This window comes from Dasypus novemcinctus, chromosome 2 (assembly GCF_030445035.2).
Source record: "Dasypus novemcinctus isolate mDasNov1 chromosome 2, mDasNov1.1.hap2, whole genome shotgun sequence".
Classification (NCBI taxonomy): domain Eukaryota; kingdom Metazoa; phylum Chordata; class Mammalia; order Cingulata; family Dasypodidae; genus Dasypus; species Dasypus novemcinctus.
The window spans coordinates 189,772,974-189,791,652 of record NC_080674.1 but is presented as its reverse complement, the minus strand read 5'-3'; the positions used below and the strand labels follow the sequence as shown (position 1 = coordinate 189,791,652).

Sequence of the window (18,679 nt, the reverse complement as noted above, 5' to 3'; positions counted from 1 at the left end):
CATTCAATTGCTGTGCCTCTTAAGCCTATCTAATAGCAGTTCCCTTTCACTCTCCTTTTTGCCCTGTTTCATTAATTTGTTGAAGAAACTGGGTCGTTTTTCATATAGAGCTTTCCATATTCTTTACCTGGCTGGCTGTGTCTTGTGGTGTTATTTATTTATTTTAATTAGGCATCCTTTATTTGTTCATGTGAATTTGTTAATTGATGATGCATGAATACTTATAAATAAAAGATGCTTTATTAAAAGATTAGCCTGCATTATTATTTCCTTCCCTTAGAAAGTAAAGTCTTAAAGAATCTTAGTTTTTATAGTCTAGCCATTGATTTCTCCTTTTTCTTTAACTCTGTTATAGAATCTGTGCATTCTTTTGGCATTGTACTGACTGGTTTTACTTTTACTTTTTGTTAATATTTTGTCTCTCCTACCAGAGTTCTAGTCAGGATTTGGCAAACTATAACCTGGAGGTCAAATCCCACCTGCTGCCTGGTGTTTGCAATGTTATTTTTAACATGCTTCTCTATCCCCTTATTTTTTATAAACTGTACCAGATCAGAGGCCTGATTTGATTCAGGCTCAATCCTTTTTTCTTGTTTTTTTTTGGTGGGGGCACACAAGAACTTTGGTAGTATTTTGTACTTCTTGTCATGTCTCGTCGGGAGGCATGTAACATCTGATTGTTCTAGTGATGAATTGATCATTGGGTTCGGGTGTTATGTATAGCCTAATCTAGCCATTTAAAATTTTTAAATTGATTATTTTCACCTAATGGTTTTATTAATCTCTGATGATCATTGCCTAGGTCCATTATTTCATTTGGAGTTGCAAAACTCTGATTTTCTAAGTATATAATTCCTTCTACATTTATTAGCTGAAATTCTATTAAAAAACACATTTTCTCACCTAGTTTCTGCCAGAAAGACGGGTAAAAGCTTGAATCTTTCCCTTTAATTTTCAATTTTTAGGTGACCAGATTTTTATTTTTTTATTACAATTATGAATTCATGTACTTCCTAATGACTCATCTGTAGTCATTCTTATGATGTTCAAATTGTCTTCCTTTTGGCCGTTACGAGTTCTTTCAAGTTCACTCCTATGTCTGTCATAGTCACAACACTTTTATTAGCTCCCCAGACTTATTTTGTATCTTTTCTGTCCCGGACCTATAAACATCCATTTCTCCAAGGAATCCTACCTCTTTTTAGTGGGAAATGGCATTGAGAGTCCATAGTTTTGGCGTCTGCTTCTTAAGAAGTTGTTATTTGATTCCTAAGAATACTGATTGGTTTGTTTTTTTTTTTTCTTAATTCAACAGGCATGCCCAAAGAAAAATACGAGCCCCCTGACCCTCGGAGGATGTACACAATTATGTCCTCTGAGGAAGCAGCAAATGGAAAGAAATCACATTGGGCAGAGCTTGAAATAAGTGGTAAGACATGGAAGCATGAGTTTATGGTATAGAAATTAAGATATGGTAGAAAATTAAGTTTTAAAATTCCAGTTCAGAAAAGAAGTAATGATTATGTTTTACAAATGTTAAATAGGAAGGTTTATTAGAAAGAATATAGTTTGAATCAAAGTTCAAAACTCATTCTTGCTTATTCTGTTAGCATAACTGTCTTCTTTTAAAATGGTGATAATAATATCAAGAATTAAATGAAAATAGCGTGAAAAGCCTAGTGCTCAAAGATTTGTTCTGATATTTAATTCTTTGATTAAGTAGAGTTGAGCTTTTACATTATCAAATTTCCAGTAGGAGAGAAAAAGCCCTGTTCTAGTGAAGGTGTGGGGTAGATTTGTTTCTCTTTATTTTCTGAATAAAAATGCAGTCCCTATCCTTATGAAACTATGATATATTAGAGAGTGAGAAGAAGAAGGGGGTATACAGTATAAATAATAGACCAAATATGACTGCCAAATTTATATGTAAAAGTACTGTACAGGAAAAAAAAAGTACTGTATAGAAAACAGAAAACGAGTAATGATAATAGCACTCCTCCTTTGCCAGCTCACAACTTCTCCTTTGCAGCCATAGTGGAGGTATGTACCCACATGGATCTCTCCTGTTAACCTCTGCCAATTTCTAGAGTGCTGGCCTTAACTAAGAAGAGTACAGTTAAGTAAAGTAAAGTGAAATTTCTCTCTTTCTCTTTTCCTGTCATATTTTACTTTCTGTGTCAGAGGAGTCCAAAGAGATATATGCTCTCTCATTTACTAGTTACCGTCAAAGCACAGGCATTCCTCACTCTCACTTTTCCTTTTAATTTCTGCAGGATTGGTGTTCAATTGTGGTTTTCTGTCCTTTTTTTATGCCTGTATTAACATTTTTTGAATTACAAGTAGGGAAGTTTCCCCTTTCTTAAGTCCTCTGGATAAGCTAGAAGCTTAGGTCAATGAGATTATATTTCTGAAGCTAAGGGGATTCACTTCTCCTTCCCCCTTCCTCTACCTTATGTTAGAAGCTTCTTGGTACTTTTGAGTCAGTGTTCTGCTTACTTTGAACTTCAAGGAGAAATTCTGGATGCAAGATAGGGAGAAAGAGGGAAAGAGTCCTCTGAAGTTACAGTTATTAACAGTTACTGATATTTTAACCTGTTACCCTCATGGAGGACAAACTATTGGTTGAATAGTATGATATAACTGGACCCGGTTTCAATTATCAGCCACCAACAAGAATGTCACTTTATTTTCTTAATCAGTCCATGTCATATAGCTCCTACGTTTATAAATTCTCTGGGCTGAATTCATTTCATGTGAGGACACTTATTTCATGCATGTGTATATGTACATGAATCCTGTGATTTAAAAAATCATGAAAACATACTTTCAATTTGGTTCAAATTCAGACAGCCCTAGGAAACTAATACAAGTGTTTTAGTTAACTTTTCTCTAATTGTATCTGTCACTTCCTTAATGCTGTGCCCTGGTTCTCAAGGGACGTGGGATGATAGAATCAGATTGTCCCGAACTTCCTCATTTGCTTTATCCCATATTCCACACATAACAGTTTCAGAACAGCAATGCTAATAAATACCATCACCAGTATAATTACTGGGAGCAGGTACAAATTTGTTGCATACTATGCCTTTTTCCTCCCCTCCTCCTTCCCCACCCTCCTTTAAAATAGTTGTACCTGTCTACATTGTTGGTGTGTAGCCATTATGTGCCATCAGCTTTCCCATTTAACCCACATTTAGACTTAGTTTTGTAAGTAACTCTGTATTAAATGTCCACCACCAGTTTGTATGTCTGTAGTCATTTTGGTTGTCTGAAACTTGTTCTCTAGATTATTCCTCAGGAAGGGCTCATGGGAACAATATTCCCTCAGTTTTTTGCATGTTGATAACAGTTTGTGCCCTTTGTATTTGCAAGCCACTTTTGCTGCCTGTAAAATTCTTGGCTCACATTCTTTCCTTAAGAATCTTAAATATATTACTCCATTCAAAATTATGTATATACATATTGTAGGTACTTAGGTCTAGCATAAAGCTTTGCTGTAAGTCTCATGACAGTCTAGTTTTCACTCCCTTAAAGCCACTTGTTCTTTTTGCCTACGTTGCCCAAAGGATTTTTTCCCCCTTCAAATCAATAGTTTTATAAGAATGAATTTGATGTTGGTTTTCCTATAATATATAACTATTCTTAGTTACATGGTGTGTGATTTCAATTCATAGTCTGACTATATATGTATTTTTTTAATTTCAGGAAAATTTTCTTTAATTATAATTATTAGTATGTGTTCTGATCCCTTGCTTTGGTTTTATTCACCAGAGGGGTCTTCTCTTTATTACATACTTGGTACATTTCAGATCCTTTTTGAATTTTTGAGTTTAAAACTTCTCTCCTATTTTTCTGAAAGCAGTGTTTTGTGGTTATTCATGATTAAGTTCCTTATAGTTTAGCTTTTCTTTCCTGAATTTTTCTACATTTGATTTATGTTCTTTTATTGTTTCTATCATTTCTTAATATCTTTTAGCTCATTTTCAAAAAGTAGGCAATAGTTTTGATTTGTAGTCTTGTTTGTGATATGCTTTTGTTGTCTGTAGAGAGTTATTCTCATGCTCATGCTCTTTTTTTCTTTTAATAACATCTTTTTACACAATAACTTTTGTGGAATTTTACCTCATTTTTGCTCATTTTTATTTGAATTTAGTTTTTCTGAACTTTTAGAAGGGTTTGATTCAGTATAGTTTTTCAAACTCCAGACCTCCCTCTTCTGTTGTTCACAGCTACTGGAACTTTTTTTTTTTTTTAAAGATTTATTTATTTATTTATTTCTCTCCCCTTCCCTCCCCACCCCGGTTGTCTGGTCTGTGTCTATTTGCTGCGTCTTTTTTGTCCATTTCTGTTGTCAGCGGCACAGGAATCTGTTTCTTTTTGTTGCGTCATCTTGTTGTGTCTGCGGCACCATTCCTGGGCAGGCTGCACTTTCTTTCGCGCTGGGCGGCTCTCCTTATGGGGTGTACTCCTTGCGCGTGGGGCTCCACTACACAGGGGACACCCCTGCATGGTAGGGCACTCCTTGCGCGCATCAGCACTGCGCACGGGCCAGCTCCACACGGGTCAAGGATGCCCAGGGCTTGAACCGCGGACCTCCCATGTGGTAGGCGGATGCCCTAACCACTAGGCCAAGTCCACCGCCTATTGGAACTTGATTTCTGAGGCTTTCTGGTTCTTTTCTCTTTCATTTTTCATCTGGGCTTTCTCTTTCCTTCATCTGTTTTATTCCTGTCCTGCTCAGTTATAATTCCATTACTTGTTCCATGGTTTGTCTCCTGGAATCCTGGCCCATAAGTTTAGAGTTCCTGGGTCCTACAGTGTTCCACCCTTTCAGGCTTACAATGGACATTTCAAACTCACCTGGTTACTGAATTGGGAAACCTGCTCCCAGAACTAATGTTTCCATTGGAGTGGAAACCTGTTGTTGGTTTTTCCTCTTTTTAGTTCCATTAGAAACATTTACATTTAATGTAATTATTGTTATGGTTGTGTTTAAATCTACTGTCTTAAAATTTATTTTCTGTTTATTTCCTCTCTTCTTTGTTGCTTTTTCCTCTTTTCTCCCCTTCTTTTAAATTAGCTGAGTATATTTTTATTCCATTTTATCTCCTTTATTGGCTAAATAGCTATACCTTTTTGTGTAAGTAGTGGTTGCTTTAGGGTTTAGAGAATAAATTTTTAACTTTATACCACTTCCTATACAAGAATCTTATAATAGTATACTTCTATTTCTTCTTTCCTGGCCTTTGTTCTATTGTTGGCATATGTTTTACCCGTACATATGTTATAATTCTCGCAAACCTTGTTGTTTTTTCTTTTAAACAGGCAATAGGAAAAATGTTTTTGTTTACCATTCCTTTGTGTATAGGTTATTTTCCTTCTGACTATAGGACTTCTTTTAATGTTTCTTGTAATGAAGATCTGCTGGTGATAATTTTTCAGGTTATCTGGATGGGTGTTTGCCTTTTTTTTTTATGATTTATTTTATTTACTTCTCTCCCCACCCCCTGCTTGTTTGCTGTCTGCTCTCTCTGTCCATTCTTCTTTGCCTGCTTGTCTCCCTTTGTTGTGTCATCTTGCTGCGCCAGCTCTCCGTGGGTGCAGGCCGTCACCTCTCTGGCACTGGCGAGCCTGCCTTCACAAGGAGGCCCCGGGACGCGAATCTGGGCCTCCCATATGGTAGACGGGAACCCAATCGATTGAGCCACATCCATTTCCCTGCCTTCGTTTTTAAAAAATTTTCATAGGTATAGAATTCTTGATCTTCAGAACTATCTTTGTAGCTCTTTCCTCCTTGGTACTCTGTCCTATGACTTCTAGCCACCTCGGCCTCTCTGAACTCCCATCTTCTCCTTGACTTGTGAAACTACCAGGCTCTGCCAGAGTCCCCTGTCATTATGTTGCGGTCTGGAAATTGTCAAGGTAGTAAGCTGAAATAGTGGAATAGTTGTAAGGGCTCACCTTGTCTGTTTCCAGTCTATCAGTAATCACTCTCCTGTGCTGCCTTATTGTAGAGTGTCTGAAAATCGTTTTATCACATATTTTATCTCATTTCTTAGTAGTTTTTGTTGGGAAGATAGATCTAGTCCCTGATACTGTATCTTGACTCAAAGTATAAATATATCATAGTTATTTTAAAGGCTGAGTGTGATACCGTAGTATTTGAATCTCCTGGGGGTTCTTTCTTGTTCATTCTCCTTCTGGCGTTCAGTCCTTTGGTCTGGTCTTCATATTTTTATTGAATGCTGGAAATTGTATATAAAATGATAGAAATAATTTGATGGTCTAGATGGTAGTCTTTTCCTTAGGAGTGAATTTACTTCTGTGTGTCCAGTCACTTGTGATGGGACAGATGGCCTTAATCCAATTGAAGATTCATATAACTCAAACTTGTTCATTTGTTGTGAGGGCTGGCTTGAGTGCTGGTTTGCCTTTATTCCTTGTTACCATTTGTAGATTCTGACTGAAATCTTGGTGGTTTAATGTGTCTTCCTCCTTGGTGGTTCCTGAACTTCCATCTTGTCTTCCCAGTTCTGTAATACTGCTCAGAGCTCTGCGCAACTTCTCAGCCTCACAGCCTCAGCTTCTGTTCTTTGCCTCTTAGCTACTGCCTGTGATTGCATATCACATCACAGTGGCAGTTTATTCAAAAGGTGATGTGAAGTGTCCTGCTCTACCTCTCTGTGTTTCCTTTCACTCATATCTTTGCTGTTTTTATTGGTTTCCCCTCCCTATTCCACCCGGAGCTTATCTGGTTTATGCTCCCTAGCAGGATGGCTGGTCAGTAATAAACAATTCTGCTGTTACAGAAGCTGAAATCCAGGTGTGTACTAATTTTTTATTGTACCTAAAGAACCCGAAGATATCAAAGAACTCACATGCCACTTTTGTTTTTGTTCATTGTATTGGGCTAGCCTCTGGTTACTTGCTTTTGAGGTACTTCTGCAGCCCAGAGCAACTGTACTTGTTCCAGACACTTAAAATGGCAATGTAGGGCAGAGAAAAATGTACTGACCAGAGCCACAATTCAGGAGGTTTGCAGGACATAAGAGACTTGGGTCTGAATTCCTTGGTAGTAGTAAATGATTTTTGATTCAGGCCACACGTTAGCTTTGGTCTACTTTGTGATATAATTCTGAAGGCTTGAGTTTAGTGAGAAAGTTACCTCAATTCAGAGTTGCTGTTTTTCCACAAAGGGTGATAGGCCATTTCCCTCAAACCCTTTGTATGTCTTCTGGGATTTTTGTTTGTTTGTTTTTTAGAATTATATGTAGCTCCTTTTGGCAGTGGTGGTAAATGTAACTCCAGAGTGAAGTAGCTTTCATTATGTTATCAGCCTGTGTAGCTGCTTATCTCCTAAAGAATCCTGTTGTTTGGTTTATAGAAGTTCTGGGACAGGTAAACAGGTAAGGAAGGAAATCCAAGTTGAAGCAGCAGTTGCTAAATGGCATTTCTGAAATCATTGCTTATTCATTGGGAACCACTCATGTGAATAATTCTTCCATTTATTCTGAAACTTCTGATATGTTAGGTGATGGGAACATTAAAAATTTAGGGAATCTTACAGGCTGTAGGAGGAAACTTCAAACTGGAAAGTAATTATAGAACCTTGTGATAAATATAAAATGTATACTTGAACTATTATCTTTCCTTTGAGAACTCTAAGCAGCCTGCTGGGAGGGATCAGGGTAAGCATCCTAGAATAGCTACTGGTGAGTTGATGTTAATTAGCTAGGGGAAAGTGGGGTTAAAGGCATTTCAGGAAGAGTGGACACATGAGAATATAAAAGTATACGGTGAATCTTCTCATCTCCCCATTCCACCTCCCAGTGTGTACAAATACATGCATACACACAGTTATTAGTTTCTTATGCATCCTTCTGGGAGTTTTCTATGCATATAAACAAGTACAAATCTCTTATTCCACACCTTTTATTTTTAATATGAAAGATAGTGTATTACATATAGACTTATGCGCCATACCTTTTTCACTTAACATTGTATCTTGGAGAAATTTCTAAATATATATGTAGAGAACTACCTTATACTTTCAAGGCTCCACAGTATTTCTATTATGTGTCCTGTAATTTATTTATTTAGTGGCACCTATTGGTGGTCAGTCTGTGACAGAGTGCTGCAGTGAATAACCTTGTAGGTTATTTTACATGTGTTGCTAGTATACCTATAGATAAAATGGTATATACATTTGTAATTTTGACATGATACCTGGTTATTCCTTTTTTTTTTTTTAAGAAAAATAAATTTAGACTTAATTTATCTAGTTAACATCTTTATTGTGATCATATTAGTTTATAAATTAGCATGATTTATCATGTCTTTCTATTTTTTTTCATATCTTTTGTATCCTTCATTCTAATCCACTTCTTACTAGATTATTCCAGTAAGTATTTTACTTTTTGGAACTTATTATAACAAGGTCTTTTATTCCATTATTTTTCTACTTTATTATTACGTAAATGAAAACAATTGCTTTCTCTGTTAATTTTGTTCTGTTATGCTATAACCTTTTTTTATTTCTAACAGTTCTGTTGAGAATTAGAATTTACCCATTTATCACCCAGATATAAGTAACTCATTTAAAGTATGTAATTCACTGGTTTTTATTATATTCATAGTTGGGTAGTCATTGCCACAATTAATTCTGGAACAATTTTATCACCCCCAAAGCAAGACTTATTTCCATTAGCAGTCATTCTCCATTTCCCCCCATCTCCCACTTTTAAGCAACCATTAATCTACTCTTATTGATCTGCCTTTCCTGGACATTTCATTGAAATGGAATCATACAATTTGTCTTTTTTGTCTGGCTTCTTTCACTTGTGTCATATTTTCAAACTTAATCCATATTGTAGCCTGTATGAGTACTTTGGTCCTTTTTATGGCTGAATAATATTCCACCATCTGGATATATCATATTTTGTTTATCCGTTCCTCTGTTGGTGGACAAAATTTTATGGTTTAAGAGCCCAAGTCCTAGAAATGAGACAGGGTTTGATGGTTGTGACAAATTTCTGTCTAGGATTCAATCTTGTTTGTTTCTCAGTTTACTGCTTTTGTGACCATAGTAAACTTCTTCCGATATGTATGCTTTGGAGATGAGAGTGTTTTGAACCAGAATTTTTGTTCTCTCCCATCCGTAATGGGGAAGGAAAGGAGGTGAATTTCTTGCCCAGGAACCTGCTCCATAGTCTCCTATTTACCTGTTAGAGATTAAGGAAATCCCTCTTACTCCCACACCCCAGGCATGGTTCAGAGAGGATGCCAGGCCAGAAGATTATATAGAAAACCTTAGGGAAGCAGACTTGGCCCAGTGGTTAGGTCGTCCATCTACCACATGGGAGGTCCGCGGTTCAAACCCGGGGCCTCCTTGACCCGTGTGGAGCTGGCCCATGCGCAGTGCTGATGCGCACAAGGACTGCCCAGCCACACGGGTGCCCCCACGTAGGGGAGCCCCACTCACAAGGAGTGCGCCCTGTAAGGAGAGCTACCCAGCGCGAAAGAAAGTGCAGCCTGCCCAGGAATGGCACCGCATACATGGAGAGCTGACACAGCAAGATGACTCAACAGAAAGAGACACAGATTCCCGTGCCGCTGATAAGGATAGAAGCGGTCACAGAAGAACACACAGCGAATGCACACAGACAGCAACTTGGGGGGGTGGAGAGGGGAGAAATAAACAAAAAATAAATCTTTAAAAAAAAAAAACAAAAAACAAACCTCAAGGCCAGATCTATAGGAAATACTTCTTGGGTCACTTTTAGCTATAGACCTGCTTCTGTGGCAGAAGACCTCCCAGTGCTCTTTCTCTTTCCAGTCTTGTTATTTCTTCATCCCCTTATGCTTTCTCCATCTGGACATTGGCTGTCTTCCTATTACATGTGCTGTCAATGTGAGAACACTGTGCCCCCACATTTAAAAGCTAAATGCAGTGCAGTATGCTGGAAGGAAATCTGATCTGCTCAAGACCACATGGCGTAGGAAAATACTTTTCTGTCACTGGCATGCAAATGTACATTACCCCACTACCCATGCAGTTATAGAAATCCTGGTTTATTGTCTACAGAAATGTGTCAATTAAAACTTGTCAGCAATGTTGTAGATGTTGACACAGAAGGCCCAATAATATAATTACAGGCTTTAGAATTAGGTGAGAAGTAGTTTTCACCCAACTGTGGTTTACTTGAATGTTTCATATGAGTCAGTATTTACTTAATTGCAAATTAAATTTAAGATGCAAACAAATATGTTTTGATTGACAATTATTGAAGTCACTCTTAAAGAATAATCATTGTGATTCACTATGATCAAAGCACTAATACTGTGTGGATCCTATAAAAGAGGTTCATAGCACTTCTGCTTTTAAATGCTTCCAGGAGGGTTGGGAGACGGATCACACCAAGAAAGTAGCAACAGCAAAGCAGTGGGGATCCTCCAAAGACCAACTCTTCCCATTAGCTCACTTCAGAGTAGGATGCTGAACTTTAAAAAACAATACCTCACATGTCGAGAGGCTTTTGAGCAACCTCAGAAATCTCATGGTGCTAAAGTCCTTGCCTTCTCTTATGGTGACCTCTCTTGGCCCAGCGGTTTGGAGAAGTAGAGTTGTAGATCTGGAGGAATAAAGAGAAGTTATGTGATATACTCACTCACTGTTACTGATTTAATTGGTTATTGATTCAGAACCTGAACAGGCACAAAGAAGCTATGTAGAACTGCAGCAGAGGCTTTGCCTTGACCCATTGGTGCCCTAAGGGAGTTTGCAGTAGCAGGAGTTACTCCATTGGATATGGCCTGATAGATTTGAGAAAATGGCCAAAATCTTGCTGGAAAGGAGGTTTGACAGTTTTCAGGACAGAAGAAACAACACAAGCAAAAGTGCTGGGCAAGAAAGGTGTGGTAACAAAAAGACAGGGACTTGCAGAGAATGGGGCAGAAGAGAAAGGTGTCAGAGATGGTTCTTGGAACTAGATTAATGTTGATATCATTCATTAAGACATGAAAGGAACACTGAAATAAATAGGCTTGGGTAGATGATCACTGAGAATTGATGTTGGACATTTGGAGTGTGAGCCCATCTTTCAGACTTCTGAGTGGAAATGAAAAATAAGCAGCTGTATGTTCAGGTTTGGCACATTCTCTGGCTTTTGTCTCAAAAATGTACCATCCCATCTTCAAAACTGGATGATATTTTTGAGGATGCTGTTTGGGGGCCTGACTCCATCCTCCTGGTGAGGTCTTTCCCCAGGTGACTTCAGGTTGTCATGCAAGTAAACTGCTTTATCAACTCCATCAGTCCTCCAGATGAGCTTTGACGTGTGAATCTAAGGCAAGGCACACCTTATCCTAAGGTGAGACCTGCTACATGTCAAATAGAATTTCAGTTCTATATGTTTATATTGGATGACATCTCTTAATATGAGGCTTTTCATAATGTTATTATTACCCTTCTTACTATAAATGCACATGAAATCATAACCTTGAACTCACTGTTTGAACTCAAAGCAAGATTTCTGTTTAATAACTACAGTTTAGTGTATTTGCAACAACCAGAGTACTGGTATGCCACTAGTTTAGTAACAACTGCAGCCCCTTTTCTCAAGGGTGAAAACTTAAAACTAGTGTATACAGAGTAGACATGTCAAAATAATTCACTTTACATGTAATTCTTTTTCTACATATTTTCTTTATGGGATATGGGGAGAGTGAGAAGATAAGTAGAAATTAGACTATTGATATTAGTTTTATACCTGTTTTGGGGCTTAATGTCTCCCAGATGCCAGATTAATTGTTGAGCTTAGAATTTATTTTCTGTTGTTGATATCAACATAACCAAGTGCCTCCCACTAGATGTATGACCTTTGATCTTAGTCTTTTTGAGTCTTTCTTACCTTTAAAATGAGGGCTTTTGTCTACATTATTTTAGGGTCTCTTTTACCTCTACAATTCAGTGGTTTTGTGCATATCTCTCCTGGGCAGAGAGTTGGAGGCTGCTAAAATGCTGGGGTAAGTAAAAAGTACACAGGCAATTTGCTCAGTACCTGATATTTCGTTAGTTGATCAGTAAATCTCAGTTCCTTTCCCTCACCCTTCCCTTGCTTCTCTCTTTATTGTTGTTGCTATTTTGTATCTCAGGTGTCCTCAGTTGGGTTCATTGGTTTGTTTATTGCATACTAACATTGGTCTAAGTTTGATCCTTTTTCTGTTTTACTTCCATTGTCCCATTTAACTAAAAAACAAAACATAACATTTAAAACCTGCTATGTGTGAAAACTTACCTAAGGTAGAGCCAGTGAGTGATTCAGAGATATCGTGACTATTACATATATACTGGACTCACCATAGCATAGGAGTGTTGCTAAACACACTGTAATGTCTGCTTATTAGGATTTTTAAGAGAATTATTCTTTTAGGTTTCAGTATTATCTGTCTTTTTTATTATAGCCATTCTAGTGGTTGTCAAGTGGTAATTCATTGTGGTTTTGATTTGCATTTCCCTGTTGGCTAATGATCTTGAGCCTATTTCCATGTGCTTACCGACTCTTTGTATATCTTCTTTGGAAATGCTATAACCTTTTGATGATGACAAAATTTTGTTTTGAGTGGCATGGAAAAAGTGAAGAATGTTAATCTTATGTTTCATTTTATGGGTCAATGTATACATGGTTGCCTTGAAATGATAATAATGGTAATAATGAACTCATCTGATTCTGAATTTCTTTGTGGGAAGGTTTTTAAGTACAAATTCACTTTCTGTAATATATATTGATCACTTAAAGTTATCTCTTTTTGAGTGAGTTTTCTAAGAATTTGTCCATTTCATCTAGATTGTTGAATTTATTGGCATATAGTTAGTCATAATATTCCTTTATCTTTTTGTAATTTATTCATTAAGGTATTTACCTGCATTAAAAGTACCCCTTTTTAGTGTATAGTTCTACAGTTTTTTTTTTAATCTGGTTGTGTCATTGTCTTTTTGGTGCATTGCTTTGCTGTGCAGCGGCTTGAGCCTCTCCACTCATGTCTGGGCTGCCTTTTTTTTTGTTGCCAGGAGGTCCCAGGATCAAATTTGGATCTTCCATATGGTAAACGGGAGTGCAATTGCTTGAGCCACAGCTGCTTCCCAGTTCTACAAGTTTTGACAAAACATACCCTTGTGTAGCCACTGCTAAAGTAAATACATACAGTGATTCTTTTGCCCCCAAATAATCCTTGGTGACTTTAGCAAACTCCACACACACAACCTCTGATCTTTTTTCTGTGAATGTAGTTATGTCTTTGCAAGAATGTCAGTATATGAAATTATATGGTAGGCAAGCTTTTGCATTTCATACGTGTTGTTTTTGTATGAAGTTTTTTTTCTCATTCTGAGTAGCATCTACAGTGTATCCATTTCCTTGTTGAAGAACATTTATTTCTAGCAGTTAAATATGAAGCTGCTATAAATATATGTGAACTATTTTTTAATGACCCTATTAATGATCTATTTAATATCTTTAGACTGTGTAGTGATTTCATCTTTTATCCTAGATATTGATAATTTGTATCTTTTCTCTTTTTCTCCTAATCAGTCTTCGTAGATTTGTCATTTTATTCTCCTCAATAAACTAGTTTTTGCTTCCTTGATTTAATTGTTTTTTCTTTTTTCTGTTTCATTGATCTCTGCTCTAAGGTTTACCTCCTTTCTTCTGCTTACCTTGGTTTTAATTTATTCTTTTCTAGTTTAAGATAAAACCTGAGATTGATTTGAGACCTTATTTCTATGCTAGTATAGGTAATTAGTATTATGAATGTCCTTCTAATTTCTGTTTTACCTGCATCCTGCACATTTTGCTGTGTTATATTCTCGTTTTCTTTCAGTTCAATATATTTTCTAAATTTCCTGTTCTATTGCTTCTTTGACCCATGAGTTATAGAGAGGTGAGTTACTAGTTTTTAAATAATCAGGGGATTTTCCAGATATCTTTATGATTTCTAACTTAATTATAGCACAGCTTTGATATGAAAGTGTACTTTTTATTGCTTGAGTCCTTTTAACTTCATTTAAAAGTGTTGAGACTTTGTTTTATGGCCCATCATATGGCTTGTCATGCTAAGTATTTTGTGTGTATTTGAAAAGAATGTTTACTCTGTTCTTGGGTAGCGTATTCTTTAAATGTCAGGTCCAGGTTTGTTGATAGTGTTGTTCTCGTTCTTTAATATCCTTTCTGATTTTCTTTCTACATGTTCTGTCATTTGAGAGAAGGGAGTTTGGAATCTCTCACTATGATTCTGGGTTTGTCTATTTTTCCTTGCCATTCCATCACTTTCACTCAAGTATCTTGATGCTTTTGTATTAGTTACATAAACATTTCAAATTGTTTATTCCTCTTGATAAATTGACCCCTTTGTATTTATGAAATGACTTTCTTTATCCCTGGTAATTTTGATGTGAAAAATACTTTGTCCAATATTACTATAATGACTCCAGCTTTCTTTTGATTATTTTTTGCATAGTTTACATACTTTTAACCTATTTGTTTTATATATGAAGTACATAGGAAGCATGTAATTGGGTCTTGTTTATTTTTTTTAAACTGACAATCTCTGTACCATTCATAATTAACATGATTATTCCTATGGTTGGATTTAAATCCACTCTTTTGCCATTTGTTTTCTATTAATCCCATTTGCTTTTAGTTACTCCCCCCCCCCCTTTTTTTTCTGCCTTGTTTTGGATTGAGTAATTTTTCCCTCGCCTGAGGCAGTTTTTTACATACATGTTCTTATCAGTAGTCGGTTGAAAAATTGGGTGGTATAGTATGTATATCTCCAGAGTTTTATGTCCATTCATCTCTCTCCTCTCTGGTACTCTGCCTTGCAAATTCTAGCCATTTTGACTTCCCTAAACACTTTGCTCTGTCTCATGAACTCATGGGAGATCCCCCTATCTTCTCTTCCTTCTCCAAACACTGTCCAGAAGTAAACTGAACAATTGTGGAACACTACCCCTCTGCCCTGTTGCCCCCCTGCTTGTTTCTCATCTCTCAGATATCATCACTCTCTTACTTGGTGTTCAGTTACTGAAAATTGTTGATTTATATATTTTTGTATGATTTTATAGTTTCAGACAGAATGGTAAATCTAGTTCCTGTTAATTCATCTTGATTGGAAGTAGAAGTTTCAAGATTGATTTTTTTGCCAATAAGAAAATCAGTTTTTTAAGACTGGTATATTCCCATTACTTCTGCTTTTTTCTTTTGCTCTGAAACTAGGTAAAACTGGACAGTTACAAGAATTATGGGAAGCATGCTTGGAAGGACCATAGAAACCATTGGCCATCTCGCCAAACTGTGGCAGTGCTAAAATGCAGATTTAAAGTGGTGTGGAAAGATAGTATCATTTTGTTCTTAGTCTGAATCCTGGGTCTCTACTAATGTGATTACATAGCTATGACTTAATATCTACATGGTTCTGGACAAGAATTTTTACTTGTACTTACACAACACACATTTTGTTTGATTATGTGGTTCTTGATGGAATTATCACTTGGGTCCTTTTTGATTTTAGACCAAATTCTTCTTTTCTGAAGTGTGGTTATGAACAGCTATATTGGAGTTTGACTTTTCCACTTAAGTTTAAATGACTCATGTTCAGAATTTGGATTTATCACTACTGTAAATTATTTGTACTCTTTTTTTTTTTTTTTTAATTTTTTTTTATTGACTTTGTAATAATATTACATTAAAAATATATATGTGAGGTCCCATTCAACCCCACCCCCCCACCCCCCCTCTCCCCCCCCCCCAACAACACTCGTTCCCATCATCCTGACACATCCATTGGATTTGGTAAGTACATCTTTGGGCACCTCTGCACCTCATATACATTGGTTCACATCATGGCCCATACTCTCCTCTATTCCATCATGTAGGCCCTGTGAGGATTTACAATGTCCGGTGATTACCTCTGAAGCACCATCCAGGGCAGCTCCATGTCCCGAAGACGCCTCCACCTCTCATCTCTTCCTGCCTTTCCCCATACCCTTTGTCCATTATGTCCACTTTTCCCAATCCAATGCCACCTCTTCTATGTGGACACTGGTTTGGTTGTGTCCATTGCACCTTTATGTCAAGAGGAGGCTCAGATTCCACCTGGATGCTGGATGCAATCCTCCCATTTTCAGTTGTAATCACTCTAGGCTCCATGGTGTGGTGGTTGTCCTTCTTCACCTCCATCTTAGCTGAGTGTGGTAAGTCCAATAAATCAGATTGTAGGTGCTGGAGTCTGTTGAGGCTCAGGATCTGGCTATCACATTGTCAGTCCAGAGATTCAAATCCCCTAAATATATCTTAAACCCCAACATTAACTGCACCTCCAGCACATTAGCATGAAAGTCTTATGAAGGGAGATCCCATCTGAGTCCAGATTCATCACACATAAACACCATTTCCAAAGAGGGGCCATCTGCCCTGGTAGTTAACCCCATCGGCCATGACCATAACTCCCATGGGTCTCTTTAGCCCTCAAAGGAACCAATATCTGGGGGTTGTATCTGCTTTATCTGTCTCTCTGACTCTGCTCAGTTGTGCATGAGGGCAAACCTTCTGCCAGCCTCCAGACTCTTTTTTAGAAACTCGTAGCCATATAAACTCATTTCTCCTTTCCATTTCCCCCTTACTTTAGGTCAAACAGCATTTTAAAGTCATGGTATTTTATGTAGACATGGATATTCTGCTGATCCGCATTGAACCTTCCGTATAAGGTCATTTTCCAGTTGCATCATCAGTTGGTAGTTGATAGTGGTCCCTCGTTGCCAGGGAGGCTCATCCCCGGGTGTCATGTCCCACGCTGGGGGGAAGGCATTGCATTTACATGCTGAGTTTGGCTTTGAGACTGGCCACATTTGAGTAACATGAAGGCTGACAGAAGGAAATTCCCAGGCACAAAGTTGCTCTAGGCCTTGTTATTATTTTGGGTTTATCAGCTCACAAGCATAGTCATTAGTATCAGGGGCTCACTGTTGAACCCTCACTCCCTCCCGGTCCCCACCACTGTACCTGGGAGACTGTCGCTGCTCCCCTAGGGACCATGACAGAGCACCACTGGCCAGGAACCCAGTACCCCCCCTACTGTAGTTTTTAATTGTTGCCACTATGAGTATATCCAAACATTACCATGCACCCTGGACATATGTTCTGTACAGCTCCCTGTCAGTCATATATCACCTGTCATTGGTATCCCATACCATGTACTCTTTTTTTGATGCCATCTTTGAGGTCATTTTAAAGGATAAATTCTTTCCCATTGTGCTCTTAAAAATAAAAGTGCAATGTAAGCATTGACATATTGCTTTGATTTTTAAAAATCTACTATTTGGAAAGTTTGTACCTTATTTAAAGCAGTGAATTATTTAGAACAGTTAAGGATAACCTATTCTCATAGTTTCTGAGGTGATAGATTATTTCAAGTTGCTTACCAAAACATCTAAATCTTATTTAATCCAGAGACAAAATGTTGGAGAATATTATATAATTCTACCCCTGTTTTTTCTTCTCTTACAGGAAAAGTAAAAACCTTAAGCTCATCATTGTGGTCACTGACTCACTTAACAGCTTTGCATCTGAGTGACAATTCCCTGTCCCGCATTCCTTCAGACATTGCCAAACTTCATAATCTGGTATATCTGGACCTGTCTTCTAATAAAATCCGTAGTTTACCGGCAGAACTCGGAAACATGGTATCACTCAGGTATGCAAATTCAACTTAATATATAACTATATATCCCCTAAAACAAAATAAATATTAATTTTGTTATGAAACGCCATGAATTTGCTGGTATTCGAACAAAAGTAAACAGAACTATATCCTTTAAGATTTTTGGAAAGGTTTCATGTTAACGAACAAATGAAAAGTCAAATAGATTCATTGTCTGGAATTTGTTATATTGGTATGTTTTGTGTAATGTACTTTATTCTGGAACCAAAACTTTTGGACAGAGTAGGGATAAACGATATGCACACACATCTCTGACAGCTACTACTCGTCAGTTTGGTGCTTTTCCTCCATTAAATCCTAGGATTATCTTTTGATCCTTAATATATAGTCCAGTAAAAACCACTGCCAAATTGCTGAAATCTTTTGCCATCCCAGGGCTAGTATGCATAATAGTATTCAAGCCTGGACTTGAAAGAACCTCTAATTTATTGAATTAGGGAACTCTTAAGTGTATAGGACAGAGCATAAGCCTTGGAGTCACGAAGAGTTCAGGTTAGAAACCCAACTTTGCCATTTACTATTGTGTGATTGTGGGCAAGCTTCTGAACCTCCCTAAGCCTGTTTCCTCAATGATACCATACGTACCCAGCAAGGCTGAGTTTAGGGATATTTGAAATAAAGAATAAATAACTTCTGGCACTCTGCCTGACATATTTTGGTGGTTAATAAATGGTGGTTGCTTGTTTTTTATTGCCTCTTTTTTAAGGTAGATGAGATCTAGTCAAGTATAATATAAAACCAAATTCCAGCCATTATGTTAATCTTAATAGGAAATTTTGCTCCCTTTCATATCACCCACCTTTTTTCTTTTGTTCTGCTGGCTTTTTTTGCTGCCTTCTACCATTAGCCACAGTGAAAGGCTTCATGAACATTTCTCTACCACTCTTGTTTGTAGCTACCAGTT

General features: G+C 37.3%; 1 protein-coding gene across 1 annotated transcript in view; it reads left to right on the top strand.

Moving 5' to 3' along the window:
* Window positions 1-18,679, top strand: part of CNOT6 (CCR4-NOT transcription complex subunit 6) — an 84,883-nt gene that overhangs the window by 34,671 nt on the left and 31,533 nt on the right. Inside the window, exons 3-4 of the mRNA XM_004456631.5 lie at window positions 1,316-1,429; window positions 17,562-17,748. Of these exons, the coding sequence (XP_004456688.2) occupies window positions 1,316-1,429; window positions 17,562-17,748 (301 nt within the window). The remainder of the gene's footprint in view (window positions 1-1,315; window positions 1,430-17,561; window positions 17,749-18,679) is intronic.